Raw genomic sequence first — 17,266 nt, forward strand, 5'->3', positions numbered from 1 at the left:
TGTTTATGCTGCTCTGAAGATAGCTTCGATAATGTCTTCAAGAAAGAACAACTTTGGAGCATTTAACTCAGACGGATCTTCAGAATATAGAATTACGACGCGTTTGGTTGGGTGGATAATCCCCGCTTCCGATTACAGCGCTTTCGGAAATCAGTAACAGTCATTTGGTTCGGTCATTCTGTTTTCTGTTACGATGCTATCTGATACAATGCTTCACATCCGCGAAAACGCCCGATCCGGCCGGATATAGAATCCTCTCTGCTCTGTATTTGCTCGCGCCTGAACCAAACAAAACGCGCATTCAGTAGAGAATATCGGAAGTGGCGCTTCCCGATCCTGAAAGTGGAAAACGATACCAGAGTTCGAACCAAACACCTCCTTAGTGTTACTCGGAAATGCTCATCGTTGCCGGCCATCAAACAAGCTAACAGCATACTGTTTCAAATCAAGTTTTGAAATGCGTCACTACAAGATGGCCATGTTATTCAGATGCTACTTGTTATCACAACAACAGCCAAAGGATCATTGTGCAGTGATTTTGCTATCATAGCTAAAGCAAGCCAGCTCCAACACTCCAAGTTGGCAACGCAGGTAGCATGAGTTGTGCAGCATATAATACCTACATAATAAGTTAAAAACAGCACAATACCTAGATAACCCGTATGCAACTAAAATAAACATTTTTTAGCACGCAATTATGTCAAGATCCACCAATAGAGCCAACCATCCGGTTGATTCTTGTCGCCAGTTAAAGGAACATGACAATGTGATACCTCATTGGAAGAACACCTACTGCACTAAAGAATTTGATCTACACATGGGCGAAGATTCCAAATGTTGCACCAGATCTCACAAACTTGATATACAAAACTCTGGAGATGAGTTGGCATGATTCCTTGCGTCTACCATTCAAATGGCGTTGTATCATACAGTTCCTCTGTATAAATAGGCCTCAGAAGAAGGCTAAACACATCAAACTGAAAGGCGCTCTCTCATTCTCATACCTTCAAACCTCAAGTACTCAACACAGAGGAAAGAGTCTTAGCAACATATATGGCTTGCCATCTTAGATCAGTTAGTTTGCCTTCTAGGCCTCACACCAAGGTTGAAGAGGAGCTGCACAGCCTAGAGGCAAGCATCTCTTCACCCTCCATGACCATCGAGACAATCTCTGATGGTTTGAGGAGGCTTGGAGACATCTACAGCACCATTGAAGAGATCCTGTGCCTTCCTAGCAACCAAATTTGCTCTTCCCAGCAAAGGAAGATGTTGGAAGGTGAAACTGAGTGCTCCCTTGAGCTACTAGATCTCTGCAATGCCATGCATGAGGACTTCACCGAGTTGAAGGCCATTATCCAAGATCTGCAAGTGGCGACCAGAAAAGGAGATGACACCGCTGCTCAAGTCAAGATCCAGTCTTACACCCGCCTAGTGAAGAAGGCGAAGAAACATTTCAAGAAGGCTGCGAAGAAGGTTACATCTGACAAGGAGGACTGCAGGATGGTCAGGCTGTTGAGCGAGGCTAGGGAGATCACCACCTCTCTCCTCGAGTCAACAGTACACCTCTTGTCCAAGCAAATCGCAGTGCCAAAATGGTCTCTCGTCTCCAAGGCATTCCAGAAGAAGAACTCGGTTATTTGCAAGGAGGAGCAGTTGCAGGTCCTAGAGTGCAGTGTCGGAGATCTTGAGGCTGGAGCAGGAATTCTGTTCCGGAGATTGCTCCAGAGCAGAGTTACTCTCCTAAACATTCTTAGCTCATAGATACTCTTCAACATCTGCTACTCTTGCACCGTGCGATTGGCTTCCACCTTTTAAAGGATTGCTGATCTTTCTCAGTGTGTATATATATATGTAGAAATGTACAGAATACTCCATACAGAAAGGAAACAAAAGTTTTGATCGAACTCATACAGTGAATTCAACCTTTGCATGCTTCTGAGAGTCCGTGCTGGTCCATAACTACCTGCTTGTTTGTACCTTGTATATTAATGTGGCCACGTTGCCTCACAGCTGCTTAATCTCATGATTTTGTTTTAGCATCTTTCCCTTACATGCCAGGTCCAAACTACAAGGCAAGCTTGCAGATGGATAACATGCTGGCCAGATTTTCTTCATGGCCACACAGCCTGGCCTGCTATTGCATTGTTTTTGTTTGCACCCAGCATTTAAAACACAATTGCAGTGAAAGAGATAACAACTTCAATTTTTCTGTTGGCAAGGCTGTGGTGGTTGCAGAACAATTTGAATTTTTTCTGGAATTCTTGTGTACTTCTAATGATACTCAGTACTGGCATCCATATCATCTGAGCACATACGGAATAGTGCACACTACCTTCATTTCTGACACGAACCAAATAAGGTCAGTGAGTGAGAAATTATATGCAGAGCACATAAATTTTAAACTGGGCGCGTGGATTTGGTATAACCGGATAAGATGTGAATTTTGACGACTCAATAGTTTTGCATTGGCTCATATACTCGTCAGCTCAGGCGGTACAACCCAGCTAGGTCACAAGGCATGGCAGCAGACAGAGAACTTAGAGCTAACTAGATGCATACCGCGGTGGCTTCAAAAGATAATCGTGGCGGTGATGAATCTCTTGCTTGTGCTTCAAAAGATAATGAGCGGGGCGAAAGCCTTTTTCGACAAAGATAATGCCGTCCATGCTTAAACCCTCATGGGGTGAAGCCTTGGACCGGAGAGGTTGAGTGGCTGAAAGATTGGCTTGAACCAATAAGTAGAGGACAATATTGGAGTAGAGGGTTCGCTTGGCGCCGCTGCTTCCTCCTCCACCACCTGAGCCGGATTAGCTTCACCGCTGCGGTGTTGCCGCCTTTGTCTTTTATTTTCAGGGCTTATTGAGTTGTGCCCTCAGCAGAACCCTCTTGTACTCTTTGTTGTGCGACTTTGTGTGTGTGTGTGTGTGTGTGGATCTCTGTGGTACCCTGTAGCTGTGGTGGTTTGCTTTATCTATAAAGTGGGATGAAAGCCTTTTTCGGTAAGACTTGAATGTTTTCTCTTAAGTGGATATTCGGAATGAAACTCTGACTGGTGGGATATGGTATATATAAGCTAGACCCTGACATCTGGTCGTTACACACTTTTCTGTACAACTTTGAGTCACCAAATAGCCAGCTCGGAGGCTACAACTGAACTGCAAAGAGGTACTTTTGTATAAACGTATTAAAAATCTACTCAAATTTTAGTGGTCCAGTTTTAAGCTTTTCTACCAAGGTTGCTTAGGTGTCGACGATTATCTACAAGTGTGGATAGACTAAGTCGACTAGCGAGTGTGTATGGACTCTCCTGCCCACAACACGATGCACCAAAGAAGAAACTCAGAGGAGATAAGTAAAGGGACCCTATCTTGGATCAGACTGTTGCGGGAGATATGTTCCTTGTAACTATACGAGTCGGATTTTAGGGGATAGCCCGAAGATAATTTCCTAGTTTACTCATAGGAGGATGCCTATATAAGGCCTCAAGAGCCCTTTCCAGGTAGGGAATATCCAATCTACCTACAACATATATGTTGTAAGCTCGTATCAATATACACAAAGCAAGACTAGGGCTATTACCCATCGCAACGGCCTAAACCTGGGTAAAACCACCAACGAACCGCGACTCCTTGCGCCTCCGCACCACCCCCAACCATGTCTGAGCGAGAGATAAGTGCCCGCCGCCGCCGCGATTGTTGGCCGTCGGCTAGGGTTTGGCACCCGTGGTGGAGCTAAATCTGGTAGATCTCTAGGTAGGGGATCATAAGCTAGATGTCTTGGAGTGATGGTAACAGGGACACAAGTTTTACCCAGGTTCATGCTCTCCGAGGAGATAAAACCCTACGTCCTGCTTGTGATTTCGTCGGAGTGTGTACAGAGTATAGGTAAAACAACCGAGAAATTGTAATGTGTTCTCTATGAGCCAAGCCCCTCGGTTTATATAGGTACCTGGGGGTCCTACGGTACAAGATCCTAGTCAGGTACGTATGGGGAGGCAGAGTCCTCTACAAATCCAGCGTTTTGGAGTATACGTCAAGTCTTCTGGATCTTCCTTGCACACATGGGCTGCCTGATGAGGCCCAAGACGAAAACCGACAAGGGGCCAGACCACCATATTAGGGGCGTGCACACAACACCCCCCCCCCCCTCCCCGGCCTTACCGTGTGATATGATATTAGGGGCGTGCACCCCCCCCCCCCCAACACACACATGCACGCACACCAATCCTGTGCTAGTGGAGTACTTGCTCAAAAGTCCCACATGTTAAAATTTATCAGACTGCCTTGGGTGACACTGCTTCAATGACAGTAATAAAGCTCATCCGCTTCCATTATCTAGTTTGATTAGGTGAGATCATTATTACAGAACAAGACTACCAGACTCTTCTAGTTTTTTTAAGGTGATATTGATGATCTTTATCGATTGCAGGATCTGCACTCGTGTTTTTTAAAAGGTCCTAACTTCATATTATTAATTCAGAGTTGCAATGAGTACGTGCGAATATTTTTTTTTCTCGCAAGGAGTTTGTGCATATAATTGATGGCGCGTGAATATAATGGAGTAGCATGACAGCATGATGCTAATCAATCTTAGTTAGCAGACACACGGATGCACCAAATGCAAAATAGAACAGAATTAATAATCACGGCACAGAGATGGTCTCGAGATTTGCCGTCGATAAGGGCCAGCTAGCAATGCCGCACGAATGAGTGGCACTAACTACCAGGGAGGCCATCTTCATGCAAAGTCACTGCCAGCAGTGGCTGAGGTTAGTTAGAGACATGCCAGGCAGCGTCACAGGCTTTCATCTCACAATTATAGATGCACCTTGACACCTTGTCATGAAGATCAAGCTCATTCCACGGGACTTCGTAGAACAAAATAATCAATCACCCAAATATTGTAGCTATTCAATTCCAGTTTTTCTACTGATAAAGGGTCACTTCCCAGTCTCACTATCTCAACGCTCATGGGGACTTGACTGGGTTTCACCCAAGTAAAACACAGAAAAGATCAACTGAATATCAAACATATGACCACAGCAGTAGAACGTCACCTCGAACAAAAAACAGGATGTCTGAACGTTTCAATAAGGAATTCAGTTTAAGTTCTGATTTCAGGGAAAATCTAATTCACTCAGACTAGTTTTCTTATTGGATGTTAAGAGCTACAATAGGATTCCCAATCAAAGAACTATTTGAGAGCTCATAAGAACTTTTTTTTTGACAGAATACACACCGATGCAAAACTACTAGATTAACATTCCTAATCAAATAACTATTTGATCATGCACGTATGACGAGAACAAGAAATAATCGAGTAAACTGCCGTGCCTTTCCTTGCTGCCAATGCCATAGGACAAGAGAACATGATAGCCTAGGTAGGAGCATCCAATGCACCCTGAGGATGCAAAGGATCACATGCGGATGTTATAGCGCTAGTGGGAACATACCAGCGATGCTCACCAGACAAACACAGCGTGTTGTGTTGGAGCCCAATGGTGAAGTCAACTGCTCCTCCACCACCAATCTCATGATCTGGATCTGGATCTGACATCAAACTGCACGTTCGTGCAGATGATTTTGCTGCCCATAGTGGAGACATGACACGGTGAATATAAATTCAAGCAAAGGCGAATAGTTGGAGATTCTACTTACACAGATCAGACATACAAAAGAAAAATCAGCTTGTTGTGGAGGTGGGCGGCAGTGGCACAGCACCCCCATCAGCGATGAGATTCTTGCTGTCTACAAGGCCAGCCATTCCATGGCTTGTGCTTATATAGAGAGGCAAACCATACGGGTTAAGCACCATTGCAGCAAAATTTCTTTTCTCTGAATCTCTCTTCCATTTCCAGATACATAGAAAGCACACCACACCATCCCCCATTCCAGCCATGGCTAGCCAGCAATTCTCTGAAGGCGAACATCTCTTCACCTTCTGCTACCATTGAAACAAAGTTTGATGGCTTCAGGAGGTGTGTACGTGAGTACGTGTGCACAATAGTATCGAGCAGATCATATGCAGCCAAATTATCCTTTGCCAGAGCAACAAAGGTAAAGTGTGAAGCTCGAGCTCGAGCACTCTCTTGCACTGATCGACATCTGCAATGCCATCCTAGAGAGCTTTTCTTAGCTCAAGACAAGCAGTCCGGAAATTACATTGGCTCTGAGGCCAAGATATAGTCCTTCATCAGTCTGACCAGGATGGGGCCAAAACAGTGGAAGAAGATCAACCAGAAATCTCCTTCAGCTGACAAGGAGGGTTGCAGGGTGGTCAAACTGTTGGCTGGAGCAAGAGAGGTCGTTGCTTCAATGCTTCAGTCATCCACACGGTTCCTACTGAAGCAACTTGTGATGCCGAGTTATAACAAGCGGTATCTTGTCTCCAAGAAGTTCCACAAGATAAGACTTCCATGCAACAAAGAGCAATTACTGAAACTGGAGTTTCGTTGTTCTTCAGGGCAGTGCTTAGACTTTGTTTGAGGAGATTGATCCCGAGCATAGTTTCTTTTCTGAATGATACATTGCCTATGGTTCACTGTGATTGGCACCCACCTTTTAGAGCGTCAGTTTACTGTTTATGCTGCTGATAGCTTGGACAGTGTCTACAAGAAAAACAACTTTCGAGCATTTAACTCAGACAGATCTTCAGAAAATACAGTTACTCAGAAATGCTCATCTTTGCAGGCCGTCATACAATCTAATAACATATTGTTCAAACCGGGTTTTGAAATGTGTCTCTACAAGATGGCCATGTTATTCAGATGCCATGTGTTGCTCAGCAACAAGCAAAGGATCCTTGTGCAGTGGATCTTGCTATCCATGGCCAAATCAAGCCAACTCAATATCCAAGGTTGAGCAAGCAAGTAGCATGTGTTGTACAACACACCACACCTATTCAAATCAGTAAATGTATAATAACTAGATAACACGTATGCACCAACACATACTGGGTCGCCAATTAATGGAACATGATAATGTGATATCTCATTGGAAGAATAGCTACTGCACTGAAGAATTTGAACTACACATGGGCTAAGATTCCAAATGTTGCACCAGATCTCACAAACTTGGTATACAAAACTGTGGGGATGAGTTGGCATGATTCCTTGTGTCTACCATTCGAATGGCGCTGTATCATACAGTTCCTCTGTATAAATAGGCCTCAGAAGAAGGCTAAACACATCAAACCGAAAGGTGCTCTCTCATTCTCATACCTTCAAACCTCAAGTACTCAACACAGAGGAAAGAGTCTTAGCAACAGATATGGCTTGCCATCTTAGATCAGTTAGTTTGCCTTCTAGGCCTCACACCAAGGTTGAAGAGGAGCTGCACAGCCTAGAGGCGAGCATCTCTTCATCCTCCATGGCCATCGAGACAATCTCTGATGGTTTGAGGAGGATTGGAGACATCTACAGCACCATTGAAGAGATCATGTGCCTTCCAAGCAACCAAATTTGCTCTTCCCAGCAAAGGAAGACGTTGGAAGGTGAAACCGAGTGCTCCCTTGAGCTGCTAGATCTCTGCAATGCCATGTATGAGGACTTCACTGAGTTGAAGGCCATTATCCAAGATCTGCAAGTGGCGACCAGAAAAGGAGATGACACCGCTGTTCAGGTCAAGATCCAGTCTTACACCCGCCTGGTGAAGAAGGCGAAGAAACATTTCCAGAAGGCTGTGAAGAAGGTTACATCCGACAAGGAGGACTACAGGATGGTCAGGCTGTTGAGAGAGGCTAGGGAGATCACCACCTCTCTCCTCGAGTCAACAGTACACCTCTTGTCCAAGCAAATCGCAGTGCCAAAATGGTCTCTCGTCTCCAAGGCATTCCAGAAGAAGAACTCGGTTGTTTGCAAGGAGGAGCAGTTGCAGGTCCTAGAGTGCAGTGTTGGAGATCTTGAGGCTGGAGCACGAATTCTGTTCCGGAGATTGGTCCAGAGCAGAGTTACTCTGCTAAACATCCTTAGCTCATAGATACACTTCAATATCTGCTACTCTTGCACTATGCGATTGGCTTCCACCTTTTAAAGGATTGCTGATCTTTCCCAATGTGTGTATATATGTAGAATTGTACAGAATACTCCATACAGAAAGGAAACAAAAGTTTTGATCGAACTCATACTGTGAATTCAACCTTTGCATGTTTCTCAGATTCCGCACTGGTCCATAACTACCTGCTCGTTTGTACCTTGTATATTAATGTGGCCACGTAGCCTCACACCTGCTTAATCTCATGATTTTGTTTTAGCATCTTTCGCTTACATGCCAGGTCCAAACTACAAGGCAAGCTTGCAAATGGATAACATCCTGCTTTGTTTTGTTTGCACCGAGCATTAAAAACACAATTACAATGATAGTGATACCAACTTCAAATTTTCTGTTGGCAAGGCTGTGGTGGTTGCAAAACTATTTGAAAACTTTCTGGAATCCTCGTGTACTTCTAATGATACTCAGTACTGGCATCCATATCATTTGAGCACACACATGATAATGCATTATGTCGTGGCTGCGCACTACCTTCATTACTGACACCAACCAAATAAGTTAAGTGAGCGAGAAATTACATGCAAAGCACATGAATTTTAAAGCTGAGCGAGAGGATTTGGAATAACATGATAAGATGCGAATTTTGATAACTCAGTAATTCTGCATTGGCTCATATAATTATTCGTCATCACAGGCAGTACAACCCAGCTCGGTCACAAGGCATGGCAGCAGACACTACAGAGAACTAAGAGCTAACTAGATGCATACCACGGTGGGAGCTCTGCTGGCGGCCGAGGCATCCTGACATAAGCTTGGTGGGGGGTGCTGGTGGTGTCGGTGCTGACGCAGCGGCGCTGTTCCATTTTCTCCAACTTTCCAACCTTTTTTTTCTTACAGAACTTTCCAGCTTTTGATGCCCTCTCAGACAGCAAAGGCTTTTTTTTAGGATAGGCTTCTTTTTGTGAAGCTAGGTCTACCTGCTTTCGTGTGGGCTGGTTCGGCTAGGCCGCATTAACTTCGGGCCAGTTACATTTCAATTTTTGGGAGGTTTGCGAGCTCGGGGTGGTCTGTCTTGGCACATAGTCATGTGGACACTTTATTGAAATTACCTTAGATTTTGTAGTTTTCAAGATTCGCTCGCATTCTTAAGTTTACATTACATCAATTTTGATTTTCAATGTTGTAGTTTCATCATAATCACTAGTTAGTGGTCACCCTTTACAGAGGTTATCCCACGACACATTTAGTGGTGACATGTGGCGTAATGCATGTTCGACACGTGTTGCCATCACGTTGTTTTGGCACGATTTCTTCGAACCTGCCAGAGGATGTGTAAGATCGTTTAGAGTCTAGAGCGGGTGAATAGACTAACAGAAGTAACTACCTAAGGCTTAGTTACCAAAGCAGGGTGCCTCCTCCCCAAGAAAAATCTAGGGTTTCCTTGCCTCCCGTCGGCGCCACCGTCGGTCCGCCTCGTCTCCAGTGGCCTTAGAGCCATGGCGGCGCGGTAGATCTCGGCCCTTGCCGACGAGAGGGCTTTGTTTTCAGTTGTTTCTTCGCGTTTTGTTAGGGTTTGTGTCCTGCTCAGGAAGACGAGACGGCAGCTGCTCCCTCAAGATGGAAGGTTCTCCCCACCTAGCCCCCGTCCGATGGTGCGTCGTGTGGAGGTGTGTCTCCGGTGGATCTGTCCTTGGTGGATTTGCTCGGATCTGGTCGTAGTTGGATCCTTCCGATCTACGCTAATCTTCAACGGCGGCGGTTGTTGTTCTGCTATGTTGGTCCTATGGGGCCTTAGCACGACGATTTCCCGACTGTCTACTACAACAAGTTCTGCCCGGCTCCAGCGTGGGAGGGGCAACGACGGCGGCGCACCTTCGGCTCGCTTCAGTGCTTATAGTCGTCGCTAGGTGATCTATGGATTTGGATGTATTTTTTATTATTTTTGATATTCGTTGTACCGCCATGATTGAAGATAAACAGATCGAAAGTTTTCACGCAAAAAAACGAAGTAACCACCTAAAAATCGAGTCAATTTTGATCTTCACAAATTTAAATCTTAGCTAAAGGATTCCTAAAAACATCATACACATGTAGTTCTACGAAAGAGTAAAGTGTGGAAGCAAAACTTGCAAGTAAGGTAAGAGAGTTTGGGAGAGATCGCAAACCTTGATTGTTTCCAAGATTGGTGCTATCATATTCTGCGCTGGTGGAGGTTTAAATCACAAAGGTTCAAACACTACATACCACAAAGGTGAAAGTCTCGGTAGGGTCGCCCACCAAGGACCCACAAAGCGCTTACCAACCTATACCACCATGGCTTATGAACCACCACGGTCAAGCCTCACTCGAGATAGATGTTTACGCAGTAAGCGATCTCCAAGCCCTCACAAACTTCTTGGTTCATTCACACCTTGAAGGCTTCAAGCACACCTAGCTGATCTAGGAGGCACACACCCTCCAGAAGTTGCTTGGTGCTGAATCCCTTATTTGTGCTTCAAAAGATAATCCTGCGCCGGTGGTGGTCGGTGCCGACGCGCCGACACTGTTTCTTTTTCTCTAACTTCCAACATTTTTTTTCTTAGCAGAACTTTTCGTCTTTCGATGCCCTCTCGGACGGAAAGGATCTTTTTAGGATAGGCTTCTTTTTGTGAAGGTAGGTGAAAGCACATTTGCTCCCTTGATGGTTTTGGTAATTCATGTTAACATACATATTGTTGGACTAATATTTTCATCTAGTATGTTTCAGAAAAGTTCAACATTGGAATGGCAAGGACATAAGATTGTGGACCACTTCAAAATATTAAGGACATCTATTGGGGCAAGCTTCAAGACTCTACTTTTTTGGTCAAGTGATCCAAGATCACACTGAGTCCATAGGAAAGACAATACTATTAAAAGGGGATGAGTTTTCGATCATGACTCAATTGCTCAAGTGCTTGAAGGTATTGCTCCAAAAACCCTCAACCACCTTCTCCAAATCCTATCTGTCCAAACCCTATAAGCCCAACTCGGTCCCACCGAAATCTCCACATCCGGACCCACCGAGTTGATCCTAGATAGAGCCACAGCCAAACCCTAACAAATCGGTTTCACCGAGATGACGATCGGTCTCACCATGTTGCATTGACCAAATTTCTATAACCCTCTCACGCCATTTCGGAATTACCGAGTTGGTTTGATCAGAATTACCGAGATGAGGTCTTGCTTAGGTCATCGCACATCGGTCTCATCTAGTTGTTCCATTTGGTCTCACCGAGACGCCTAACGTTCAAATCTTTTACACAGGTTGGTCTCACCGAGATTTCATTTCGGTGTCACCCAGTTGAGTCAAAAGGTTGTAACGGTTGGATTCTTGGTGAAGGCTATTTATACCCCTCCATCATCACTTACTCATTGGGAGAGCCGTGAGAACGAAACTACACTTCCACCATTCATTTTCTGAGAGAGAACCACCTACTCATGTGTTGAGATCAAGAGATTCCAATCCAACCATTTGAACATTGATTTCTAGCCTCCCCAATTTGCTTTCCACTCCAATCCTTCTCCTACCCAAGCCAAATCTTTGAGAGAGTGATTGAGTGTTGAGGAGACTATCTTTTGAAGCACAAGAGCAAGGAGTTCATCATCAATAACAACATCTATTACCTTTTGAAGAGTGGTGTCTCCTAGATTGATTAGGTGTCACTTGGGAGCCACCAAGATCTTGTGGAGTTGAACCAAGGAGTTTGTAAGCGCAAGGAGATCGCCAACTTCATGAAGATCTACCCTGAGTGAGGCTAGTCCTTCATGGACGTAAGCCGTGGTGGAATAGACAAGGTTGCTTCTTCGTGGACCCATTGTGGGTGAAGCCCTCAGTGGACTCGCGCAGCCATTACCCTCCGTGGGTTGAAATCTCCATCAACGTGGACGTACGATAGCACCACCTATTGGAACGACACCAAAAACCACCATGTCTTCATTGCGTTTGATCTTCCAATCTCTACCTCTTTACTTTCCGCACAATTGCATGTTGTATTCTTTCCGCTGCCCTATCTCTAGATATGCATGTGTAGGAAGTACTGGTTGTATCTTAACTAGTGCCAAGATCTGCCTAAACTTCAAGAAAACTAAAAACTGCACATTTGGGTTCAATAAGTGTCTATTCAGCCCCCCCCCCTCTAGACCTATCTTCTCAATCCTACAGTAGGGGTACCTGCTTTCGTTTGGGCTAGTTCAACTAGGACCTGTTAACTTCGGGCAAGTATATACATACCTTCCAATTTTTGGGAGGTCCATGTGTGAGCTCGGGGTGGTCTCGCTTGGCCCATATAGTCATGCGAAACACTTTATTGAATTGGTTTTTATAGTTTTGAGATTAGTTCGTTTTCTTAAGTTTACATTACATCAATTTTGGTTTTCAATGACGTGGTTTCATCACAATCACTAGTTAGCAGTTATCCTTTACAGAGGTTATCTCATGCCACATTTAGGGGTGACATGTGGTGTAACACATGTTCAACACATGTTGCCATCACGTTGTATTGGTGCGATTTGTTCAAACTTGTCAGAGGATGTGTAAGATCGTTTGGAGTCTATAGGGGTTGAATAGACTAACAGAAGTAACCACCTAAAATCTAGTCAATTTAAATCTTCACAAATTTTAAGCTTAGCTAAAGGATGCTTAAGAACACCATACAGATGCAAATCTATGAAAGAGTAAGCAAAAGGTGCAAGGTAAGAGAGTTTGGGAGAGAGATCCCAAACCCTGATTGTTCCCGAGGTTACGATGGTTTGCGCTATCATACTCAATGTTGGGGGAGGTTCAAATCACAATGGTTCTAAGACAACATACCACAAAGGTGAAAGTCTCGGTAGCATGGCCCACCAAGGACCCACAAAGCGCTTACCAACCTATACCACCATGGCTTATAAACCACCATGATCAAGCCTCACTCAAGATAGGTATATGAGGTAGGCGATCTCCTAGCCCTGACAAACTTCTTGGTTCACTTACACCTCATCGGCCCAGACCAGGGGAGGCAACCCCTGTTGCCTGTTCCACCTCATCGGCCCGGACCAAGAGTGCAGCCTCGGCCCCTGCCTCTGTTGCACTCTGGTCTACACGCGGCTGCAGCCACTGCCGCCAGCGCAGCCTGTGCCACCTCCTTGGCGTGGATCAGCGAGATCAGCTCCCCCCCCCCAAGACACACACACAGGAATGGTCAACACCGCTCTCCAAAACCTCACTCAAGTGATCATCAGAAAAAGGATCAAGGACCGTGAAGCGAAGGGGAGGGTTACCTGAGATCTCTAGGTTTTGCTGAGCTTGAAGCAGTTGGGCGCGTTGAAGTGACGACATGTTTCCCTTGGTGCCCTAGGAGCGAGAACTGGCCCGCGCCGGAGCCGCCGGCACCGCCTTGGAGCGCTTGGCCTTGGGATGGCCGCCGTCTTTGAGGCCTCTTGGAGCAGCTGTTCGTCAAGAGGCTGGGCAGTGGGGGCCGCCAGCGCCATGACCGTCTGGCGCGGGGTAGCCGGCGCCCCCAGGAGCTCCATGGGCCTGACCGCCCCGGCGCTCACCTTGCCGACCGCCGGCTTCTTAGCTTGCCGCACCGAGCCGCTCTGACTGTTGCTGCGCCCACCTGACGTCGAAGATCGTGCCGAGGGCAGCAGTGTAGCACTGGTAGATAGCACCAGCGGGGTGCAGTCGCCCCCCGGCACCGCCATGTCGTACGAGGCCGAGAGCCCCTTGTCCTGCGCTGGCGCGGGCGACAAGGTCACCGAGCCCAAGTTCGAGCCGTATTGGTTGGGGATCGACACCTCCATGCCATCGGACAGCACCTGCAGCTCCACCCCAGCCACCAGATCACCCTGCCGAGGCGGATCCGCCGCCGGGCCTGACCCGTGATGCCGAGCTTGTCCCAGGCCGCAGTATCAATGGAATCATCCTCCATACTTGCATCTTGATCCTTGTCCCGGCCCTGATCCTTGTCGTCATTGTTGTCTGGGCCCTTGCCATGGTTGGGGGCGGGGGGAGAGCAAGGGCCGCCTGACGAGGCTGTGCAAGCTTCGGCTCCAGCCTAATGTTGAAGCCAGCACCATTGAACCAGACCTGCACCGAGCCCCGCAGCTTGGCCGGGTTGTGACACGCAAAGCGCATGCGCACCGGCCCGGAGCGGATCAGGGACAACTCATCGACCACCACGGGCCTCCCAATCATCTGGTAGCCGCCATCAGTCGATTGTTCCTCTGCTTGGGCGGCACCTCCCATAGTTTGACCCATACCTCTGGCAAGGACTCACCATTGGGTTCCTCGAGATGAGCATCGCGGATGTCCACCGTGATGTTGTTGATGGAAAGGTAGAGGTTGCCGCTGCAAGTAGCCATCCGCAGCATGGCCGGGTCGGGGAACACCACCGAGTACGTGTCGTCGTCGATCTGCATCACTTGCCAGTCCCAAGCGCCTTCGAACAGGTGCAGCAACTCCACCTCCAGGAGCGCCTTCGAGAGCTTGCCCGGAGCCGCAGACAGAATGGCTGCGTTGGCCCCAAGCATGCCCTGCGGCTCCTTGTCCGCGTCCTCAGCAAACTGCAGGCAGAAGAAGCCCTCCCCGGGGATGGCGTGGCCCATGGTTTGGAGCAGCAAGGGCTTCCCACGGGAGGGGCAGTGGGCGAAAGCGTGGCCCTCTAGGCTGCAGACCACGCACAACGGCTTGAACTTGCAGGAATTCTGGAAATGGCCGGTCCGCCCACACTTGAAACATTCCGGGCCGTCTGCCTCCTCCACTGGAATAGGTTCGGCTGTTGTGTCCTTGGAGGAGGAAGGCCCCGTCGGCAGCTGCGCGAGGGACTGCTTGGAGGTCGCCGCCCCGTGGACTTGTGCTTCTTCTTCTGCTTGGCGTAGGGGTCGCCGACGCGGTCACCGCAGAAAGGATGCGGGTCACCGCATAAAGGATGCGGCATCTCCTTGTGCTTGAGCTTGATCCCATGCTTCTTGTGTTCCTCCTTCTTCTTCTTCTTCTTGCGCTCCTGCCCCTTGAGCCACCATGGAGGCGGTGGCCCCCAGCCGCCCTCCTCGCTGGCGCGCTCCGCCCCTTGCGCCTTGGCTTGCGCCCATAGCTCGCGCTCCCGCTGCCTCTCCGCCGCCGGATCTAGGGGCACCATGGCCCGCTTCTCCGCCCTGCGGTCCGCCTTGGAGCCCATCGCCACCACCTCGGCGAAGGAGCTCACGAGGGGGAGAGGGGAACAAGAGGGGAAGAGGGTCGAGCAGATCTGCCGAAGCGCCGCACCTCCGATTTGGTGGCTGGAAACCCTAGTGAGGCGTCTAGGGTTCCCCGGCGGAGCCACACCCACTTAAGTACTCGCAGCGTTGGGCCTGGGCTAGGTGGGCCGACCTCCCCATGCACCGGATGGGCCGCAGCCACCTCTGGACACACAGCTGGTGGCTGGACCGGCACCAAAGCGACCATGGTCTCAGGCCCATGAACGCGGCCCACCAACGCAGACTGGCCCGCCAGCCCAAGGGGCACCGTTGTCCCAACCCTAGGCGCAGGTGTCCGCGCCTCCTCTGGCGTCGACACCGCCGCAACCGGCCCTGCCGCCGCCCGAAGCGGCCCGGAGATGCCCTGAGGAGGAGCCCCTCGTCCGCATCCACGCCCGAAGGGCCACACAGGGCAGCCACCGACGGAGATCCCCGCGGCGGCACCCAGAGCTGCGCGCCTGGACCCACGCCCGTCAGGCGCGAACGCCCTCCGCCGCCCATCTTTGAAGGAGCCGCCCAGCTCCTCCGCCCGCGCCACAAAATCGCCTACGGAGCACGGCGCCCTGCCGCCCCCCACGACTGCAGTCGTGGCCATCTCCTTTGTCTCTTCCTCAGAACTCTCGCCGGCCAGAGCCCAGAACCGGCTCCCCAGCCGTCGGCCGACGCCTCGTGCTGGCACTGCCCCATGCGCGGCGCAAGGCGCGCCGGCCCCGTGGCCTGCCGGACCACCGACCACGCGGCCTCTCTGCCGGTGTCATCCGAGCCATGGCCGCTCGGATCTGCAGCATCCACGCCGTCGCCACCCTGGTTGCCTTGCCATACAGGAGCCGTTGGAGCCGACTCCATCTCTAGCTTTGCCTCTTGCTTTTAAAAAGGTCCTAACTTCATATATTATTAATTCAGAGTTGCAGTGAGTACGTGTGTGTTCTCACGAGGAGTTTGTGCATATAATTGATGGTCGTGCGGAACCAATATAATGGAGTAGCATGACAGCATGATGCAAATCAACCTTAGTTAGTAGACGCATGGATGCACCAAATGCAACAGGAAACTGAAATAATAATAACGGCACAGGGATGGTCTCGAGATTTGCTGCCTAGAAGAGCCAGCTAACGATGCCAAACGAATCTATATTTATATCTATATCTATACCTAGCTACTAATAAAGCAAGTTACGTTTCTTCAATTTTTTCATCCGTTCACCAATGAATAGATTTTTTTTACTATCCGAGGTGGTACTAATCTTTTGTGCATCCATGTAGAAAAAGAAATACGGTTTATCCTGAATTTCGTACATGGGCCGCATGCTATAGCCCAGTAAAGCCAGCCCACTTATTTCCCTGCCCACGCAGCTGGGAAAATCCTATTTGCCGCACGTGGCGACAGATAGTTGGAGGTTCGCACATAGCCCTGAACTGGGCCAGCCCGTTTCATTTTTTCAGTGTTCATTTTATATAACATTTTATGTTCCTTTCTCTTTTTATTTCCATTTTATTTTTTGCTTTTCCTTTTTTGGTTTTTATTTGTACTTTTTTTATCAAATAAATTTTATGAAATGTTTAGAATTTCAATTTTCTTCAAAATTTTGAAGAATGTTCAGAATTCCCAAAATTTATTCCCGTTTTAAAAGTGTTCAGATATTAAAAAACTTGTCGTTCTGAAACTTTTTGAAAACGGAAAAAATGTTCTGTTTTACAAAATTGTTCGAGATTTTTTTTAAAATTGTATTTAAAAAATATTCCAAATTCGGAAAATGTTCTGATTGTAGTGAAATGTTCAGGAATTCAACATAAAAATATTTTAAGTAGCCCCGTATTGCTCTTTACATACGGTCGTATGAATTTATAAATGTGTGTGAAACTACATGTACTAATAAGATGTATGAAGTACAGATCTATTATGCCGGACAAAGGATGGATGCATTGGCATGTGAGCTAGCTGGAAAAGGACACTAAATTTTTTAAATGAAAAGTACTGTTCCTATTTTTTTAATTTGTATTTTCCAAAATTGTTCAAGATTCTTAAAAAAAGTTGCATTTTAA

At 47.6% G+C, this 17,266-nt stretch overlaps 2 protein-coding genes across 2 annotated transcripts; both read left to right on the forward strand.

Moving 5' to 3' along the window:
- Window positions 1-786: 786 nt before the first annotated feature.
- On the forward strand, window positions 787-1,908 carry LOC123161424 (uncharacterized). Its single transcript, XM_044579258.1, has one exon. The coding sequence runs from the start codon at window positions 1,054-1,056 to the stop codon at window positions 1,759-1,761; it is 708 nt and encodes a 235-aa protein (XP_044435193.1). The 5' UTR covers window positions 787-1,053; the 3' UTR covers window positions 1,762-1,908.
- A 3,759-nt stretch (window positions 1,909-5,667) lies between these two features.
- Window positions 5,668-8,121, forward strand: LOC123163137 (uncharacterized). The gene has a single exon (XM_044580898.1). It carries the CDS (start codon window positions 7,269-7,271, stop codon window positions 7,974-7,976), a length of 708 nt encoding a protein of 235 aa, XP_044436833.1. The 5' UTR covers window positions 5,668-7,268; the 3' UTR covers window positions 7,977-8,121.
- Window positions 8,122-17,266: the final 9,145 nt, after the last annotated feature.

This window comes from Triticum aestivum, chromosome 7B, assembly GCF_018294505.1.
Source record: "Triticum aestivum cultivar Chinese Spring chromosome 7B, IWGSC CS RefSeq v2.1, whole genome shotgun sequence".
Lineage (NCBI taxonomy): Eukaryota > Viridiplantae > Streptophyta > Magnoliopsida > Poales > Poaceae > Triticum > Triticum aestivum.